Source organism: Perognathus longimembris, chromosome 25, assembly GCF_023159225.1.
Source record: "Perognathus longimembris pacificus isolate PPM17 chromosome 25, ASM2315922v1, whole genome shotgun sequence".
Taxonomy (NCBI): domain Eukaryota; kingdom Metazoa; phylum Chordata; class Mammalia; order Rodentia; family Heteromyidae; genus Perognathus; species Perognathus longimembris.
The window spans coordinates 6698340-6716907 of record NC_063185.1 but is presented as its reverse complement, the minus strand read 5'-3'; the positions used below and the strand labels follow the sequence as shown (position 1 = coordinate 6716907).

Sequence of the window (18568 nt, the reverse complement as noted above, 5' to 3'; positions counted from 1 at the left end):
ATTGCCCTTTGTGCCAGAAGCATTCGCCCTGACACAGTGTTCTTGTCTAAATGCTAATTGGTGAACTGCCTCTTTGTTTACGTCTTGGGCTGAGCTCTAAATATATATTATCTTGTCTCCTTAATGAGTTTGGAAAAGCCTGGTATTTGGAGAAAATCAAGATTCAGGGAGCTTGAGTGACTTACCCTTGTGTTTTACAGCTTAGTGGGCAGTGTAGCAACTTGAATCCAATTCTGGATTTCTGGAAGCCATACTTTTTTTTTCTTTTTCTAAGATTTTATTCTATTTTTTTTTAATTTAAAAAATTTTGTACTGGGACTTGAATTCAGGGCCTTGGGGGTGGGGGTCTGCCTTGGCTTTGTTTTTTTTTTGCTCAAGGCTGACACTCTACCACTTGAGCCACAGCTTTTTCTTTTGGCTCTTTTTTTGTTTGTTTGTTTTGGTTTTGGTGGTTCATTGCAGATAAGAGTCTCATGGACTTTCCTGCCCTGGCTAGCTTTGAACTGTGATCCTTAGATCTCAGCCTCCTGAGCAGCTAGGTTTACCAGTGTGAGCCATGGGCACCCTGCTATAAGCCTTCATGATACTGCTTGTCACCGTGATGTTCTCCGATCCTGAGCACTTAACCCATGAGCCTGATGCCAGAGTGAGTGACTTACATTTACTTCAGCAGGATTTTCTTAAGTTTAATTGTCCTCATCTCTCAGATAGAAAACTGGATCTTGAGTTGTGCCACTTACTCATGATGTAGCTAAGTACCTATTTTGGAACTTCAAATTATTCTGAACATGGCGGATTAGCCTAGCATACCTTGATCATGTCACATTTTCCGTGGGGCGGGCATCCCAGAGTGGCCTTACTGGGCCATCTTGGCTCTGGGTCTTTGATAATGTTGAGCTGCTGTTTACAGATGCATCTGTCTAATGCTGCTGGGCCAGCTTCTGAGCTCTCTCACGTGACCCAGGAGAGACCTCACCTCACTTTCTTTCTCATTGCTTGCTGCTCTCCCCCTCCTCTCCTCAGCAAGGGACTCTATGGTCAGAAAATGAGCAGGTGTACCCAAGCCAGAAGCTTCCACCTTTTTTTTTAATACCAGTACTGGGACTGGAACTCAGGGCTTGAGCCCTGACCATTTGCTAAAAGCTGGCACTTTACCACTCAAACTATACCTCTGCTTTCAGCTTTTTGGTGGCTAACCAGAGATAAGAATCTCATGGACTTTCCTGTCGAGGCTGGCTTTGAGCTGTGATCCTCAGATCTCAGCCTCCTGAATAGTTAGGATGACAGGCGTGAGCTACCAGTGCCTGGTTTTCACCTAAAAAATTTATATATCTATTCTTGTCCAAAAACAGGGTTCTATCACTTTGGCAAGACAGAAATCACCAAGGCCTACCCGCACTCCAGAGGTGAGGAATTAGGTTCTATGTCTGAGTGTAGGAAGACCTAAGAACTTTGTGACCCATCTTTAAGGCACAGCTGGTAGATGGCAGAGCTTATGATTTAAGCTCAGGATGATTGGCGCCAGGCCAGAGCTATGACTCTTCAATGTATTGCCCTTCAAACTCCACAAAAAGCTTTTTAGGTGGGTGCTGGGTAGAAGGAAACCTGTTTCCTGCCCTTTGGAGACTTGTACGTTTTTCAAGACTCTAAGAAAGGCAAGATAGGGGGTGTCAATGACCAGATAAGTGAAGGAAGAGGAGATGACTTGGGTAGTTGGAAGAGGAACTGAGGAGTTCCCAGAGAATGCCCTCCTGGGCTTTCATGAATCCAGTCTGGTGGGCTTCCGGACAAGAGCAGCTGTGCAGAAATGGACAGGTGGGGAGAAACTCCCACTCCTCTCTCAGTTCTCAAACAGAGAATGTTCAGCTGCCAGGTCCCTTCCCCAAAAGGAACGGGCTCTGCCTTGAGATCGCTGCAGAGGGTAGCGAGGGTGTTTTCTCCAAGCTGTAGACACACAGATCACGCTGACATATTCAAGCTGGAACAGCTAATAGCATCATCTTGGCACCCACGCCACGCACACGTTCGCCACCCAGCACTTTCCCGGAGGTTGGGTTGCCATGGGCAACTAGAGGCCGTCTCTCAGCCATTTCAGTCCTCCTACGTGGCCCCGATCCCCACACGTGGCAGCAGAGAGAGAGATCAGGTTCCAGGAAGCTGCACACAGATCTCTGGAAATGTACCTGAACCTGGCACTTCTCGCTCTCTCCCCAGTTCACTTGACATCCTTGTTTAAATCTCAAAAACAAAACAAAAACAAAAACCCGATGGAGAAAAGTTCATTTGGGTTGGCAAAGGGGGCAGCTGGCTCCCGAGCTGGGCCGTGCTGCTTGGTGCAGATGCTCCCGGCAGGTGAGCAGGGTGACACCTCAGCATCTCCCAGTGGACACTGCCTCTCTCGCATCATGTCCAGGCCCTTTGGGGGTCTGTCCTCACCCCTGGGCTGGGTGATCAGTCTCCTGTCCTCGGGTTTGTACGTGTCCCTCTCCTGTATGTGTCTACAGTCTGTCCTTTAGCAATCATTTTGCAAAGCCGAGGTGGTGACATTTCCTGTGTGACCTATGGTCGCACTGCCAACTCGAGTTGGTGCTTGAGCCCAGGTGTGTTTCACCTGAAAGTCCCCACCCCCTTTCCCCCCTCTTTCCCCCACTTTTTCATTTTTCTCCCTGAGCTTTCACTATCCACACGGCTGGGCTCTTGGGCCCCTTTCCCACCCATCATGTCTGCGCCGCGCCTGTCCACTAACCTGTCAGGAACCTGCGTGGACAAGCCTTCTGTCTCCACCTGGACGCCTTCCTGCCGATGAATTTTTGGTGTTAGCCCTACGGCCCCACGTACCAGGGTAAGAGAGACTCATTTCCTGCCCTGGCCCGAGGGACCGACTGGCTGGGCCTGCCTTCTGCCCAGCTCACCCAACTGGTCATGGAAGAGAGAGTCCGGACACTGGAGATCGCCGTGGCTCCTATGGCCCTGAGGTCAGGGTCAGAGCTGGAAAGCTTGGCTCCGCCCCCCTGCCTGGCAAATTTGGTGCTTTGGACTCTCAGACACAGGAACAAGGAACAGGAAGGAAGGAAGGCCTGTGGAACATCCGTTAACAAATGCATTTTAAAAACGTGTTGTGCTGGACCCTATGTTTTCTAAAAACTCCAGTCGTCTTTCCACAGTCCAGTTAATATCTCTAACATCAGCAGCCCCTCAGCCCTCCAAAGAGAACGTTCCTTTGGCGATGTCTGACACCAGTTCTGTGGCATGGATTGAGAACCACAGCTGGGTCCTGGGTTCAGAACCTGACACGGCAATGATGTCCCATCTGGCATTCATGTCAGCCCTCAATCAGTCTATTTTGATTTCTGTATGACCAGTCTCTCTTGCCCATAATTTTTTTTGCCAGTCCTGGGGCTTGAACTCAGGGCCTGAGCACTGCCCTGGCTTCTTTTTGCTCAAGGCTAGCTCTCTACCACTTGAGCCACAGTGCCAGTTCTGATTTTTTCTATATATGTGGTGCTGAGGAATCAAACCAAGGGCTTTCATGTATATGAGGCGAGCACTTTACTACTAGGCCATATTCCCAGCCTCTTGCCTGTAATTCTTGATAGATAAATTTCTTCTCTTAAAGATCATTGCTGGAATGGGGGCCTGCGTTACAGTGCATCCCAGCTCGTTGGGAGGCTGAGGCAGAAAGATAACAGGGTCGGCAGAGTGAGACCTGACCCCTTAAAAAAAAAAACACCAAAACAATAGTGACCATTCAATAAGCTATTTTGATTCCATGCTTTCTATTAAAGTTATCATAAATCACTAGTATACTAGGGCATAGGACTGATGGGAAAAGAAAGGAATCTGCCTGCGTAGCAACCTGTGTGAACGTGTTTCCAGAAACGAAGACACTGACAGCTTCCAGAGGAGACAGCTTCAGACCTTTCCTTGCTTGAACGTCCTGTGGTCCCAAGCAGCTGAAGTTTGCCATTTCGAAGATGGGGCAGTACGTGCGTGCAGATGCTGGGAACACACCTGTGTGCCCAATCAGTTGTTAAGAGCCAGTAGCTATGGAAACTACTTCTCTCTAGTATTCAAAATACCAAATTGATTTCTTTCTTCTACTCTTCACGATTGATATGGTGGTGGGTGTTGTGCCTCTCGTACCATGGCTGCTGGTCAGATTTTTCATAGAGGAGGATGGTACTTCTTAGCCAGGCGCTGGTGGCTCAGGCCTATTAACCCTAGCTATTCAGGAGGCTGAGATCTGAGGATCTTGGTTTAAATCCGGAATGAGTGGGAAAACCCATGAAACACTATCATTTAACTGCCAAAAAGTCACAAGCGGAAGTATGGCTCAAGAGGTCGAGTACCAGCCTTGAGTGAAAAAGCTAAGGGACAGCACTTAGGCCCTAAGTTTAAGACCTAGTACGAACACACACAAAAGGCAAATTTGTTTGGAAAACCTGTCCTGTATGATGCTTGTCCTTATACTGGAGTCTTTATTTGGATGTAAATATTTTTCCATCTCTGTAATACTGTTTCCATGTGACTGAACATTCTCAGCAGTAACTGGTGAGTTTTTCTCAATGTGAACATACGTGGAAAGGGCTTCTGGAAGCTTTTATCTCTGTCTCCTTGACAGGAGATGCCTTGTGGCTGTGTAAGGGACGAGCAAACCTTTCTTCCTGGTGGTTGAGTCAGAAGATGGACAGAGAACACTTCTCTCTCTATGTTGTTTGGTCTTTCTCTTTTCTGTTGTTTCCTCTAGTGTGGCCACAATTGCAGTCTGGTGTCTCCATGTCTAATAAGAGGGCAGGCAGAGGAATCACCGGAGGTCACCTCACCATGGGGCGTTCACAGGGCAGATGGCCTCGCAGACACGGAGGTCAGAGGAGGCCACCCAAAGACACGTAGACCGAGACCTGAAATTATGTTCAAGGAGAGGGATCAGAAAGTGTGTGTGCCTGTGTGTCTGTGTGTGTGTCTGTGTGTGTGTGTGTGCACATGTACATATATGTACATGTGCATGTGGGGGGGGGGCACTAAAGGACAGGAAATAGCACACACCAGGATGTTGGGTGCTTGAAATCATTGCACAAAGAAGCCTCGAGACTGGTTTGATTCCCTCTCTGCCCCAGAAGTCAGATTTCAAAGAAAAACACTTGCAAACTTTAATTTTACCAGCCCATAGCCAGGAGCAGTGCTAGTCATGAGGACACTTAGGAATATGGGACAGGCCCTCCTGCCTGCTTGGGCACCGTGAATTAGGCAGTGTTGGTGTTCATGAACTTGCCTGTGGCCGCCTGACTGAACAAAGTGTTTCAGGTGGGGCACAAGTTAGAACCCAGCTTTTCTCTGGAAGGAGGCTGCTTTGGGTGGGGAGCAGCGGGCGGTCTGAGCCGAGGCAGGTGGAACATCTATTTCTGGAAGCAGCGTGGGCGCGGGGCCTGGTCCAGGTGCTGGGTCACCCCAGAGCACGTTAGAAGCCAGAGCCAGTTTCCGAGCTCTGAAGAGCCTTGCAATCCATACTTGGCCTCGGACGCTTGTGGGCTCACAGATGAGCAGTTCTCACCCGCACAGGCAGTGGGCAAGTTGGGAATCTGGGGCCAGGCACAGTAGGATTTTTCAGCTGGGGTCAGATAACATCCACCCAGGGTCTTACTTTTATGACTTCATACGGGTGAAGGTGATCATTCTTGTACCTAAAATGCATAATTCATAATGGCTAAATACCACATCATCAGGAAACCCATACAGGCCATGGATCAAAAAGTGGTTTTCCAAACCCATTGCTGGTAGCTCAGACCTGTCATCCTAGCTACTCAGGAGGCTGAGATCTGAGGGCTAGGGTTCGAAGCCAGCCAGGGGAGGTAAGTTTGTGAGATGCCTATCTCCAGTAACCATGAGAAAACAAAGTGGTGCTGTGGCTCAAAGTGGGAGCACAAGAGCTCAAGGACAGTGCTCGGGCCCTGAGTTCAAGTCCTACAACTGACAAAAAATGAATTAAAAGTGGTTTTCCAAGTGTAAATCCAGAATTTACTGGGGAACCAGTCCTGGAGCTTGATCTCAGGGCCTGGACACCGTCTCTGAGCTTTTTTTTTTTTTTTTTTGCTCAAGGTTAGTGCTCTACCACTTGAGTCACAGCTCCACTTTTGGCTTTTGTGGCTGATTAACTGGAGATAAGAGTCCCACAGGCTTTTCTGCCTGGATTGTTTTCCAACCGCGATCCTCAGATCTCAGTCTCCTGAGTAGGTAGGATGACAGGCGTGAGCCACCAGTGCTCGGCTTTAAGTTTGCTTTCATATGAAACATAGCCCCCCCCCCCCCCCCCCCCAATCCTTGTGTCCTCCCACCATGATGCTAGGTGGGGCTTCCGGGAAGCCCTGGGAAGGTACTGGCTTTTTCTGGAATACCAGTTGGGGGCTAGGTGCATTATCTCCATCTAGGGAGCTCTGAGTTCTGGAAACTCAAAAACTTGAGGCTGTGAGCATGTGGAAGAGCCAGGGACGGCTTGCCCACGAACCCCAGAGTGGAGGAAATCCAGCTAAGATCCTCTCGTCTCTCCGGAGGTCATGATCGTGGTTGGAGGCCAGGCGCCCAAGGCCATCCGCAGCGTGGAGTGCTATGATTTTGAGGAGGACCGGTGGGATCAGATTGCCGAGCTTCCTTCCAGACGATGCCGGGCAGGTAGGGTGGGGGCTCATCCCCGACACCACACACCTCACACTGGTTCGTCACCACTGCCTTCCCCTGGCTGGCCTCCCTTCCATGCTCCTTATCCTGAGAAGTTTCCATGTCAACTCCCCCACACCCTCCCCCTTTCCACTTGTACATGTGGTTGGGAGTTCAAACCCATCCAGGTAAATGTGGAGCAGAGCGCCATCGTGTCTCCCTGCTGGGTGAATGTTTCCCCCTATCCCCGCTTGGCTCGCTCCCCAGGTGTGGTGTTCATGGCCGGCCACGTGTATGCCGTGGGGGGGTTTAACGGCTCGCTACGGGTGCGGACGGTGGACGCGTATGACGGCGGGAAGGACCAGTGGACGCCCATCGCCAGCATGCAGGAGCGCCGCAGCACGCTGGGCGCCGCCGTGCTCAATGACCTGCTCTACGCCGTGGGAGGCTTCGACGGCAGCACTGGTAGGTCCCGGACATGGCCGCCACACCAAGGGGATGCGTTGTCACCAGGTCTGGGGCCCAACACTCGCCATCTGCCCGTAACACCAGCCTGGGAATGGACCCTGCGGGACTGGTCCACCCTCCTCCGCGGGTTGGACAGTTTCCTTGAGCTCACAGTGTGGGAGGCTCCAGTCAATGATTGATGGGCCTCCATTGCTTTGGGCATCATGGCGGGAGCAGGTGACCGAGCAACACTGCTGACCTCATGGCCAGGAAGCAAACAAGACTGGGATCCTCCAGTGACCCGATTGCCCTCCATCCCCAGGTTTCTCTCTCTCCTAAAAGTTCTACCATTTCCCAGCATCCCCTTGGGGGCAGAAGAGCAACCGAATCTTCTCCTCTCCCCGCCCCTTCATGCACCGCACTGTGTCTTGAAACCTGTTTCCTTGGAAGATGAGACTTAGAATGAGAGTTCGCTTGGCAGTAGGAAGCCTTGATCTCTAGTCTGAATCCTACTGTGCAAATTGAGAAACTGAGGCTCAGCAGTTGAAGAAGGCCTGAGGCAGACGCTAGGCTGGAGCAGGGCACAGCGCTTTCTCCTTCCCCTCCAAGCCTTGCCAGACAGCACCACCAGAGCCTGGGGTTTTTCTTTTTCTTTTTCTTTTTTTTGCCAGTCCTGGGCCTTGGACTCAGGGCCTGAGCACTGTCCCTGGCTTCTTTTTGCTCAAGGCTAGCACTCTGCCACTTGAGCCACAGCGCCACTTCTGGCTGTTTTCTATATATGTGGTGCTGGGGAATCAAACCCTGGGCTTCATGTATACGAGGCAAGCACTCTTGCCACTAGGCCAGATTCCCAGCCCCGAGCCTGGGGTTTTTCATCCCTTCGCCTCGTCCCCGAATTCCAGCCTTCACCCCTTGACCTTCTCTTGCCCTGGCTCCTGCAGCTCCGGGCCTTTGGTCTCCCCTGGAGTCTGTGTGTAGCCAGCAGAACCTGGGGATGAGAGGGAAGAAGGGTGAGGCTGGAAGGATGCGAGGATATTGATTCCTTGGCTCCTCAAGTCTGGAAGTCGTTGGCTCCAACTTGAGGACCAGGGCCAGGGCGTCTCAATTCCCTTGACCTCTTCCTCATGGTCACAGTACAGAGGTTGTAACTCCGACTGACACATTTTTGCCCCAGGAAGTAAGCAGCAGGAAGAGGTCTCAGTTGTATGGGTACGGCACGGACTATTCCAGGAATCCCCTGCACGTTTCCACCCAGGACTCCCTGACTCAGTCGCCCCCTCACAGTAAGGGGTGTCTTGGAAGGCCAGTGTCTGGTTTTACAGCTTCTCATCTAGAGGGAGAAAGTGGAAAGGGAATTGGGAAAGGCGTTTACGTGGAATCCGAGTGCAAGTGTAGGGATTCGCATGTGCACTCTGCCCTCCTGCAGCTCCCCAGTAGGAGTCGAGTCCCTGAGCCCCCCCCCCCCAGGTAGACAGAGCAGATGGGTCTCAGGATGGGCGCGGTGCCCGCCCGCCTCCCCACTTCCACAGCAGGGGCAAGGCCCGCACCCTGGGAACCTCACCACACTCTTGTTTTCCCAGGCCTGGCGTCAGTGGAAGCCTACAGCTACAAGACTAACGAGTGGTTCTTCGTGGCCCCGATGAACACGAGGCGGAGCAGCGTGGGTGTGGGTGTGGTGGAGGGTAAGGAGGCGGTGAGGGCCCTGGTTAGTCCCACCATGTATCCCCCATGCCCCCCCTGCCTGCTGGGGCTGAGCCATTAGCACCTGGTCCAGTTCACTCCTGAGAAAGGCTCTGTCCACAGGAGAGTGGTGGGACCCGAGAGGGGACAGGCCAGCCCATGTGTCAGCTGTTTGTCCCTCCATCTGATGGTGGAGGAGCCAGAGACAGTATTGATCTGAGGACTCCAATCCTCACATTCGTAGGTTACCATTAGCAGAGGGAGTGGCGAGGGAGGTGAGCTTTGGGTCTCTTGACCCAGGAGAAACTGAGTCCCAGAGGGGTTCATGGGTATGTCATAGTAGTGCTGTTAATAAACAGCACAGCCAGGCCTCAGCCCTGGTCTTGTGACTCCTTGTGCTCCTGTGGCTCCACTCCCCAGATCATTGGCAGTGCTGAGAGGCAGCATTTCACAGACATGCAGAAACTCAGTGGACAGCCAGTACTGACCCACTGGTCTTCCCCGCTGTAGAGACTTAGTTGGAGTCAGTGGACAGCCAGTACTGAGTTCAAGCCCCACGACTGACCCAACAAACAACAAAAACAACCACATGCACAGGCACAGAAAGCCTCCAGGTGGCTTCTAGAGAGCTGCTGGCCCTGACTGAGGTCACGTGGTCCCCATGGGTTGCAGATGGTGCCTCAGCTGCTTGCTGTGTTCCAGGGAAGCTGTATGCCGTCGGGGGCTATGATGGGGCCTCACGCCAGTGCCTCAGCACCGTGGAGCAGTACAACCCGGCCACTAACGAGTGGACCTACGTGGCTGACATGAGCACCCGGCGCAGCGGGGCAGGTATGCAGGGGGCAGGCGCTGTCACTCTCTGTCCCCTCCTTTCCCAGGACTCTGCAAAATCCCACTAGCACCTCCACCGCCAGTTGCAGCAAGACTCAGGGTCTGAGAGCCGGCAGAGGCCTTGGGCCTGGTCCCCGGGGTGTGTGGAGATGGATTCTAGTTCTGGGGCTGGTGGGGGGGCCACTACTAAGAGAGAGAGCCCCCCACAATATTCTTCTTTTTTCCATACTAGAGTTGAACTGAGCGCCTTGTGCTTGCAAGGAGGGTGCTATCCCACTGAGCCACACCTCCATCCCAGTTTTATAGGGTCTTGCTTTGAATCCTGGCACGCAACCCAGCCGTTACCCAGTTCCTTTATCCTTCTGGCATGGCTGGGATCATAGGCGCAAGCCACCACCTGCAGTTTCCCTATGTCGCGATGGAGCTTTCTGGACTGTTAGGGGGGCTCAGAATTGCGACCCTCCCAACTTCAACTGCTTGTGTAGTTTGGGGTAACAGACCTGTACCACTGTACCCAGCTTATGCTTTGAGAAAGGGGTCTCATGAACGTCCCTGCCCAGGCTGGCCTTGAGTCACTATCCTCCCATTCTCAGCCTCCTGAAATAGGCAGATTGTGGCCCAGGCATGTGGCTGTGCAGAAAGTAAGACCGTGCCTCAAAAAAAAAAAAAAAATCACAGTAAAGGGCAGGATAATGGTTCAGGGTCCTAGCTCCTGTCTAATATTTCTTAACAATTCTATTGTAATATTTTTGGAAAGAACCTTTGTTTTTGGTAGGTTGTGAGGCTTGAACTCAGGGCCCAGGTGTTGTCCCTGAGCTCTTTTGCTCAAGGCTCTACCACTTTGAACCTCTGCACCACTTTCAGCTTTTGAGTGGCTAGTTGGAGATAAGAGTCTCATGGAGACTTTACTTCCCTGGCTGGCCTCAAACCACCACCCTCAGATCTCAGCCCTTCTCCAGTGCTTTGCTAATATTTGGGGGATGTCTCACTTCCGGATGGCACATGGACTTGATGGTCACGGTGGATGCTTCAGTTGGCCCCAAACCCAGAGACCAAAGGTCCCACCTCCTGGATGTCTGAGTCCCTGTGAGTTGCATGGAATCCCCAGGGCTGCTGGGCCAGGAAAACCTGGACCTTTGGGTCCAGCCGTGTGGAGGCCGAGAGGCCTTGGCAATGGTGCACGGAGCCCGCAGGGCTTCCTTAGCAGGTGTGGACAGGTCTGGTGGGGGTTGAGGGGGGCAAGGAGGTCTTTGCAGGCTCCTGTGGAGGTGGGGAGGGGCTGGGGAGAGCTGTAACCAGAGGAAGGGAGGTGAAATGGCTCTAACCATCAGCCGGCCATTGTTGGTGTGATAGCACCATCTGCTGCTTATTCAGGAGAACTGCAGCAGACTCCAGGAGCTTTAACAGTCAGGATTTTACATTATTTTGCCATTCAAGGACAAGAAGACAGACAACACTCCCGACCCTTGCGAAGTCTGTAGTCTGCAAATCCCGCCCTGGGTCTGAAATCTGAGGTTATTTTAGGGGCTTCCTGACCAGGGATCCTGAGAGCCAGGTCCCTCCTACCCCATCTTCTCAGAAATGTTCCAGCTGGGAGGGATGCAACCTCCTCATGAAGGGCCAGTCGTCTAAGGGGTCTACCGAGCCATCCCACCTCCCCCTCCCTCTACAAGTGAGGAAACTGAGACCCAGAGAGGGAACGTGTGGCCATCCTCCTTTGGGGGAAGGGAGGAAAACTTGTCTCCTTGGCTTGCACGAAAGGATCTGGAAAGGTTGCCCCAGGACTTGTCAGCAAGGCCATTGTGGCAGCGGCTCAAGTGGACCCACCCGTGAGCAGTCCCCATCCCCATCAGGGAGAGAGGAAAGAACAGAGGCCCCTGTGAGAGCAGGGAAGGTCTCCATAGTAGTGGTCTCGACTTGCCTACTTTCAACTTCTTACTCTTACGCAGTGAATAGAGGGCTGAGTAATGTGGGGAAATGATGCGATATAAATAGTCCCCTGTGCCCGCCCCCCCCCCCCCAAAAAAAAGGAAAGAAAGAAAGGAAAACAAGGGTAAATTTACCACCCAGAAATACCTACTGATGCTTTAGTGGCACTCTTGTTGCCTTGTGTGTCACCCCTCTCCCATATGTGTGTGCACTTAATTGTTTATTTATTTATCTTATGGTACTGGAATTTAAACTTAGGATCTTATGTGCATGCTAGGCAGGTGTTCTACCACCCACCCACCCAGCCCCTCCTTCAGCCCTCTTCTCTACTGGTTATTTTTGAAATAAGGTGGCTGTTGGTTTTGTTATTGTTTTTTTCCTTCCCTGGCGTATGCCTGGACTACCATCTTCTTATTTTGAGCTGCCCTTCCTAGCTGCATGGCTGGAATGGCAGATGTATGTCTCCACACCCAGCATCTTCTGTAGAGATTGAGTCTGGTGGACTTTTCCACCTGAGCCTCCCATGTGACTAAGATCACAGCTGTGAAGGGCACTGGCACCTGGCCTGTGTTATTGTTTACAAAATCGAAACAAGATGTGATTTGCTTTGTTTTGCAACCTTTCCAGGTTGCCAGTCTTAGGAGGAAGTGGGCAGAGTATGAGACGTGGGCACTGACTCTCATGTCACCCTGCGGGATGGGTACCCAGACCTCTTGGTTTCTGATCCGGATAACCGGACCAAGGCCAGGCCCCTGTGTGCTGCTTTCCAGGGGTCGGAGTGCTCAGCGGACAGCTGTATGCCACCGGCGGGCACGATGGGCCCTTGGTGAGGAAGAGTGTTGAGGTGTACGATCCTGGGACAAACACCTGGAAGCAGGTGGCCGACATGAACATGTGTCGACGCAATGCAGGTAATGCGATGACCGGGGTGGAGGGTGGCTGTCCTTCCTCCATGCAGACCCTTACCCAAAATGAAAAGAACCGGGTCGGAGGTGGGGGGGCACTCCAGGGCCTGGAACTGAGAGCAGAGTGGGCCTTGGGTTAGGGGAAGGGAGAACTTGGCATCTAAAAAGCTCATCCCAGGGTCCCACATTTCAATGCAGTGAAGGATGGAGATTTTTTTTCCTACACCCAGATGGCTACCACTCTGCCCCGTGCCACGTGGCTTTGCTGGCGGCTGGGCACAAGACTGCGTGGACACAAGCCAGACAGGGCACTTGTGTTTTCTTGGTTTCCATTTGACTAGGCAAACCTCTCACTCCCATGCCAGCCTCATTTCCTTCCTTGTAGGTAGAGCCAGAATCTTCACAGATTCTCTAGTGGAGCCACTTCCTTTATCCCTTTACGTGTACTTGCTGTCTCTGGTGGAACCACTTGCTTTTTTTCTTTTCTCTGTACTTCCTGTTTCTGGTGGAACCACTTTCTTTATTCTCTTCTACTTCCTGTCTCTGGTAGAACTACTTCCTTTATTCTCTTGTACTTCCTGTTTCCAATAAAACCACTTCCTTGAGTCTCTTCTATGTACTTCCTCTATCTGGTGGGACCACTTCCTTTATTCTCTGCTTTGTACTTTGTCTCCCTTTCACTTCCCCTATTCTTTCCTGTGGAATGATTTCCTAGAGTATTTAGGTTTGTATTTCTTGGAGCTCAAATATTTCAAACTATTTCCTTTTAGAACTTTGCCTTTTGGGTTGTGTCTTTTGGAATCTATCTCGCTCTGGGAAAGTGTTGGCTTGGCTCATCTTCCCAGCCTAGAAAATCTCACAACTTTCAGGCAGATTTATTTCCTTTATTCTCATGTTATGTGTTTGCTAAGCCCATTTGGAGCTGACTTATTGGAGGTATTCACAGAGGAGGCTTTCTAATTTCCCCACTGCCTCTGCCTCGTTTGGCCCTTGGGCGTTGGCATTTATTTGGCCCTAAGCCCCACGAGCAATGAGTTATAGAGCCCTAAAGCCAGCCACTCTACGTGGAGATTATGTTTGGAGGTAAATGTATGTGTGTTCACATATAGATACTACTATGTGACAATGACAAAAATGAATCAAACTATACTATTGCTTTATAACATGCTTTAGAAAGCCATTTTATCACCTACCAGCAAAATCGTACCACAACACTGAATTTATTTACATGATCTTGTTTTAAATGGCAGTATCATCATTTAAATAGCCAGTTGACTATGTGACATTGAAGTCGCTGCTTTTTCCATTTTAGAAGTAATGCATTAGTGGTCCTTACAGTTAAGTCAGTGCACGCACTTTCAATTATTTCTCTACAAGAAAAGGCCAGAAGTGGACGGCTGAGTCTGAGGGGCTACCTGTGTTTCACACACCATCAGACTCTTGGGAGATCTGAGAGCATCATTATTATTATTAGTAGTAGTAGTAATCTTGGTGATAGGTGTGCTGGTATCAGGGCTTGAACACAGGGCCCTGCGCTCTCACTCGGCTTTTTCATTCAAAGTTGGCCGTCGACCACTTGAGCCATTCCTCCACTTCTGAGATCCTTTTATTAAATTAACACTAATAATCACTACTTTTTTTATCACGTTACCAATCCTTTAACATAAGTTTTAAACACGTACACAGTTTGACTATGGCCTTTTAAAGTCTTGATGAATAGTAATTACATTTCCACCAGCTCTGAAGTCAGGCTAGGAACAGGTGACAATGGTCCCATCTCATCCTCCTCCTGGGGGGGGGGGGTGTCCCAGCTCCTCCCCCCGACCCCCCTCCAGGTCCCAGCTCCTCCCCCCCCCAGGTCCCAGCTCCTCCCCCCACCCCCTAGGTCCCAGCCCCTCCTCCCCCCAGGTCCCAGCTCCTCCTCGCAGGGGTCCGGCAGGGGTCCGTTCTGGAGCTCCACACTGACTCCCTGGTGCTGCGGGCCCACAGGGGTGTGCGCAGTGAATGGGCTCCTGTACGTGGTCGGAGGGGACGACGGCTCCTGCAACCTGGCCTCGGTGGAGTACTACAACCCGGTCACTGACAAGTGGACGCTGCTGCCCACCAACATGAGCACGGGGCGGAGCTATGCAGGTCTGTGTTCTTGGCCCCTCCCACTGGGGGGCGGAGCTTCACATCGGCGTTCCAAGCACCTCCCACTCAGCAGAGCCTGGCAGGTCTGTGTTCCTGGCCCCTCCCACTGTGGGCGGAGCCATGCAGATCAGAGGTCCACGCCCCGTCCCCCAGTGGGGCAGGGGCCAGGGTGTGGGGACATGAGTTTGGGGACTTGGGATCAAACACAGAATTGCCACTGGGCTGTCACTCTCCTGCATGACAGGTGCTGGCAAAAGAGCTCTTCATTTTTCCGAGAACCTGAGCACAGCCTCCGAGCTTTATGCTCTATCATTTGGGGTCCTGGTGGTTGAACTGGGTCTCTCCCTTGCTAGGCAGGTGCTCTGCTGCTCTGGTGTGACTGATTAGAATCGCCTACATTGTTTTTCTTCATTATCAACTCCAGTAATAGACCCGAGGGAGGCAGACACATGTGCAGTTTTTGTGTTCAAACCCACTGACCAAGTGAGTCTAGTGCCTGAAGACAGAGGGAATTTCTCTGAAATACAAAGATTGACGGCTTAGTTAGCTGAACATGACTTTATAATATCCCCCCCCCCCAAAAAAAAAATCCCCAAACCCTGAGAATGACTTAATGTTTGATGGTAGGGAAATGGTTAATGTAGGGAATGCTTACCTAGTGAGTGTATTCTTTTCATGTCATAGAAGGAAGGGTGTTGGAGATGGAGAGGTCAGGGGAGGATGTAACAGTGCATGTGCCACGTCACAGGCATTGATGCATGTACGATTTGTGCTCTGTCGCGCGCGTGCATGTGTGTGTGTGTGTGTGTGTCTAAACTGGACAGGTACTTCTTCTGGACATGGATTTTGAGGTCAGCTCTTCCACTAGCCCTGGGAGTCTGAGTCAGGTATTCAACTCCGTGAAATCTCAGTTGTCTCCTTTGTAAAGGTGGAATAAACTCGATGGAGCCTCTGAAGGCTGAGAGAGAATGAGAGAAACATGATAATAATGTGGAAAGCATTTACCACAAGGCCTGCCTGGCACTGGACACCACTTGGTAAATGATTGCAGTTGAGCCTAAAAGCTAGGAAATATTCCAAAAAGATTATGATGCTTCTATTCAAATGAAAGGATTAGATATTTTTCTTCTTTGTGTTCTACAGTTCCTAAATTTTTCATTGTGAGATCTCCTTAGTACTTCTTATCGTTAAATGGAAGCTTGCATGAAAAACGATTTAACCAGGCATGATGGCTCCATACCTCTAATCCCAGATGCTTAGGAGGCTGACATTAGGAGGATTGGGCAAAAAGTTCACAAGACTTCCATCTCAGCCAATAAAAAGCGGGGCATATGCCTGTCATCCCAGCTAGGTGGGAATCATAACCAGAATGATTGAGGTCCAGGCAGACCCAGGCAGGAAGCAAAATTGCCATTAAAAAATAATGAGGGCAATAAGGGTGAGGGATATGGCTCAAGCGGTAGAGCACCTGCCTAGCAATTATGAGGTCCTGCATTCAAACTCTAGCATTGTCGAACAAACCTATACCAGGAGTTCAATTCTCAGTACTGCCAAGCAAACAACAAACAAAAATAAATAGTAAAGATGACCAGTACCTTGATTTTTATTTTCCAAAACGCCTCCTTGTCAAGGTGCATGTGTGGTGCTATCAGGGGCAGGCAGTCCATCCTGGTATGGTATGGTTCTGCCTTTTATCACGCTCCTATCTCTGCATCTGTAACCAGGAATTAAGAGGAAATGCATGGCTTAGCAGAATCTGTCTGATAAGGAGTCCTGGGTTTTTGTGATTATTATTTTTTTATCTATCTTTTAGGGACACTCTCTTAATCTCCTCTTGAATCCGAACACCTTATAGGTTTTAGACCATGTTCACTTAAGGCTCTGGTAACCATTGTACTTGTACACACTTGAGTTAGGATTTCTGTGCAGCAGCAGGTGCCAGGAAACTTTTAATTACCTACGTGCAGTACATGGGCGGGCGGTGGGGGGTGGGTAGGTGTCTATGTCTCAGGTTAAAGAAGTCAAGGCCCAGGCCATTATTGAAGGATCAGGATCAGGATTCTCCGATTTATTTTCTCCTGCCATCTTTCTCAGCTGCTGCTGCCTCCCTCTGAGTATCCCAGGCAGCATGAGGAGAAGGATAATCTCACATAACAGCATTAGGCCAAGACAGGGCATTTGCTGCAGGGGTCTGAGAAGTTGAGTGTATAAGTGGCTGGCATCTGTAGTAGAGAGCAGGTAGGAAGGAGGCTTATCTGACTCGGCCTGCAGTGTCTTCCCCAGTCTCAGTCCATTCCAGTGAGCCTTTGGGTCGCACAAAGATTGACGTAGTTAGGTGTGGAATACGGTTTGGCTTTACTAATAAACACAGGCTTGGTAGAGAATGTACTCTTTGAAAGGTTCCTCAGCTTGGTGATATTAACTCGCGTGGGAACTCAGCCCCGTGAAGGGAAAGGGCCTGGCTCGAGGCCACGGTGCAGATTGACGGGTGGCAGAGATCTAGTTTTCTTGTTGCTGTGAAGTCAGTCTACTCTTCTTTCCAGTTCATTCTACCATCTTCTAAATGTAGCCCATCACTTCCCGTCTACTGTTCTCTCTGGTTCGTCCCACTGTCTTCTCAAAGGAGACATGAATCACCCATTGCTTCTCCTAAGTAATGCAGATTTGGTGGTTGGCACTGCCCCTGGGGTATCCAGGGAGGGTCACCTGTAGGACTGGGAAACTGAGTCATCACTATACTTGGGGTGAGTCCATCTGCCTGGAGCATTGGAGGGCCTTTGGAGCCATTGTCTTGCCTAGGACCTGGCTGGTAGGGTGGGAAACAACCAGTAATGTCAGCAGCCCCAGCCCAGAGACCTTTGACTATTTGGTGAAACGTGTGCTCATTTCTTTTCACTATAACAGGATGTCTTGTGTGTCACGTCCTCACAGAGACCCTTCATAACTATGGAGGAGTTAAGATGACTTCCTTTCCCTTAGGTGTTGCTGTAATTCACAAGTCCTTGTGACCCAAACTCCCACTGCCAGAAATGGAGGAGAGAGAGAGAAAGAGAGACTTGGAGCACCAGGACCAGGCCGACTGGAAGGGACTCATTGCCAGAGGCCGAGGCGGTAGCAGAGCACCGCCTTTCTTCAGCTTGGCAGACTGGTGCGGCTCACAGTGTGGATTCTGATGACCCCACTCCGACTCCCCCGAGGTGCTTCAATCTCCATCCTGAACAGATTTCTACAGATTATTGTCATCATCTATAATCTATAGGTTATAGATTCTATAAACCCCAGCAGCACCTTTGGGTGTTTCTACAGGGAAAAAAAGAGAGAGAGAGAGAGAGATGTGTGTGTGTGAGTGTGTGTGAGCGTGTGTGAGAGCTAGGAGTGGGAAATGTGTGCCAGTCTACTGGATTTCTTTACTACTGATCTTTCCGCCATGCTACAAATCAAATTGTAATGACCTCCTTGCCTCGGGGCCGTCCCGTGAAACTGCAGCCTATAGCTGGACAGGCTGAGGAATGTCCAAATGTAACCGGCCAGAGCGGGCAGCTTTGACCAGGCCTGAAATGTGACTTGACCATTGTGGCTCTGCAGAAGAGCCGGGGCTTCCTCCCACCTGCACAGCGTCCGGGTGTACCAGACCAGTGAGCGGACAGGAGCCCTGTGCCACCCCGGTGGCACACTTCCTAGGCCAGTGTCCAGGGAGCTGAGGAGAAATGGCCCCTCTCTCTCTGGTTGTGAATGTCGTGGATTCTTCCATAGGAAGATCTTATGTCTCTTCATCAGGGAAAAGGAACTCTCTGGAGAAGCTCCAGGTAACACGCTGGAGGAAAAAAAAACTATACCAAGAAAGGAAGAAGAAATACAGAAAGCAGAGAGGAGTCTGCCTTCACCTACGATGCCATCCAAGCATCTTCTGGTTTGCCCAGGATAGGACAGCCTGTTGAGGTTTCCTCAGGCCTAATTATTCATCATATGGAAACAAATAAGCGAAAGCTGCT

General features: G+C 50.7%; 1 protein-coding gene across 1 annotated transcript in view; it reads left to right on the top strand.

Annotated features, from left to right (window-relative positions):
- Nucleotides 1–18064, top strand: part of Klhl3 (kelch like family member 3) — a 67701-nt gene extending 49637 nt beyond the window's left edge. Inside the window, exons 9-15 of the mRNA XM_048333907.1 lie at nt 6549–6666; nt 6919–7116; nt 8679–8780; nt 9481–9609; nt 12309–12449; nt 14433–14576; nt 17556–18064. Of these exons, the coding sequence (XP_048189864.1) occupies nt 6549–6666; nt 6919–7116; nt 8679–8780; nt 9481–9609; nt 12309–12449; nt 14433–14576; nt 17556–17584 (861 nt within the window). The 3' untranslated portion in view covers nt 17585–18064. The remainder of the gene's footprint in view (nt 1–6548; nt 6667–6918; nt 7117–8678; nt 8781–9480; nt 9610–12308; nt 12450–14432; nt 14577–17555) is intronic.
- The last annotated feature ends 504 nt before the right edge of the window (nt 18065–18568 follow it).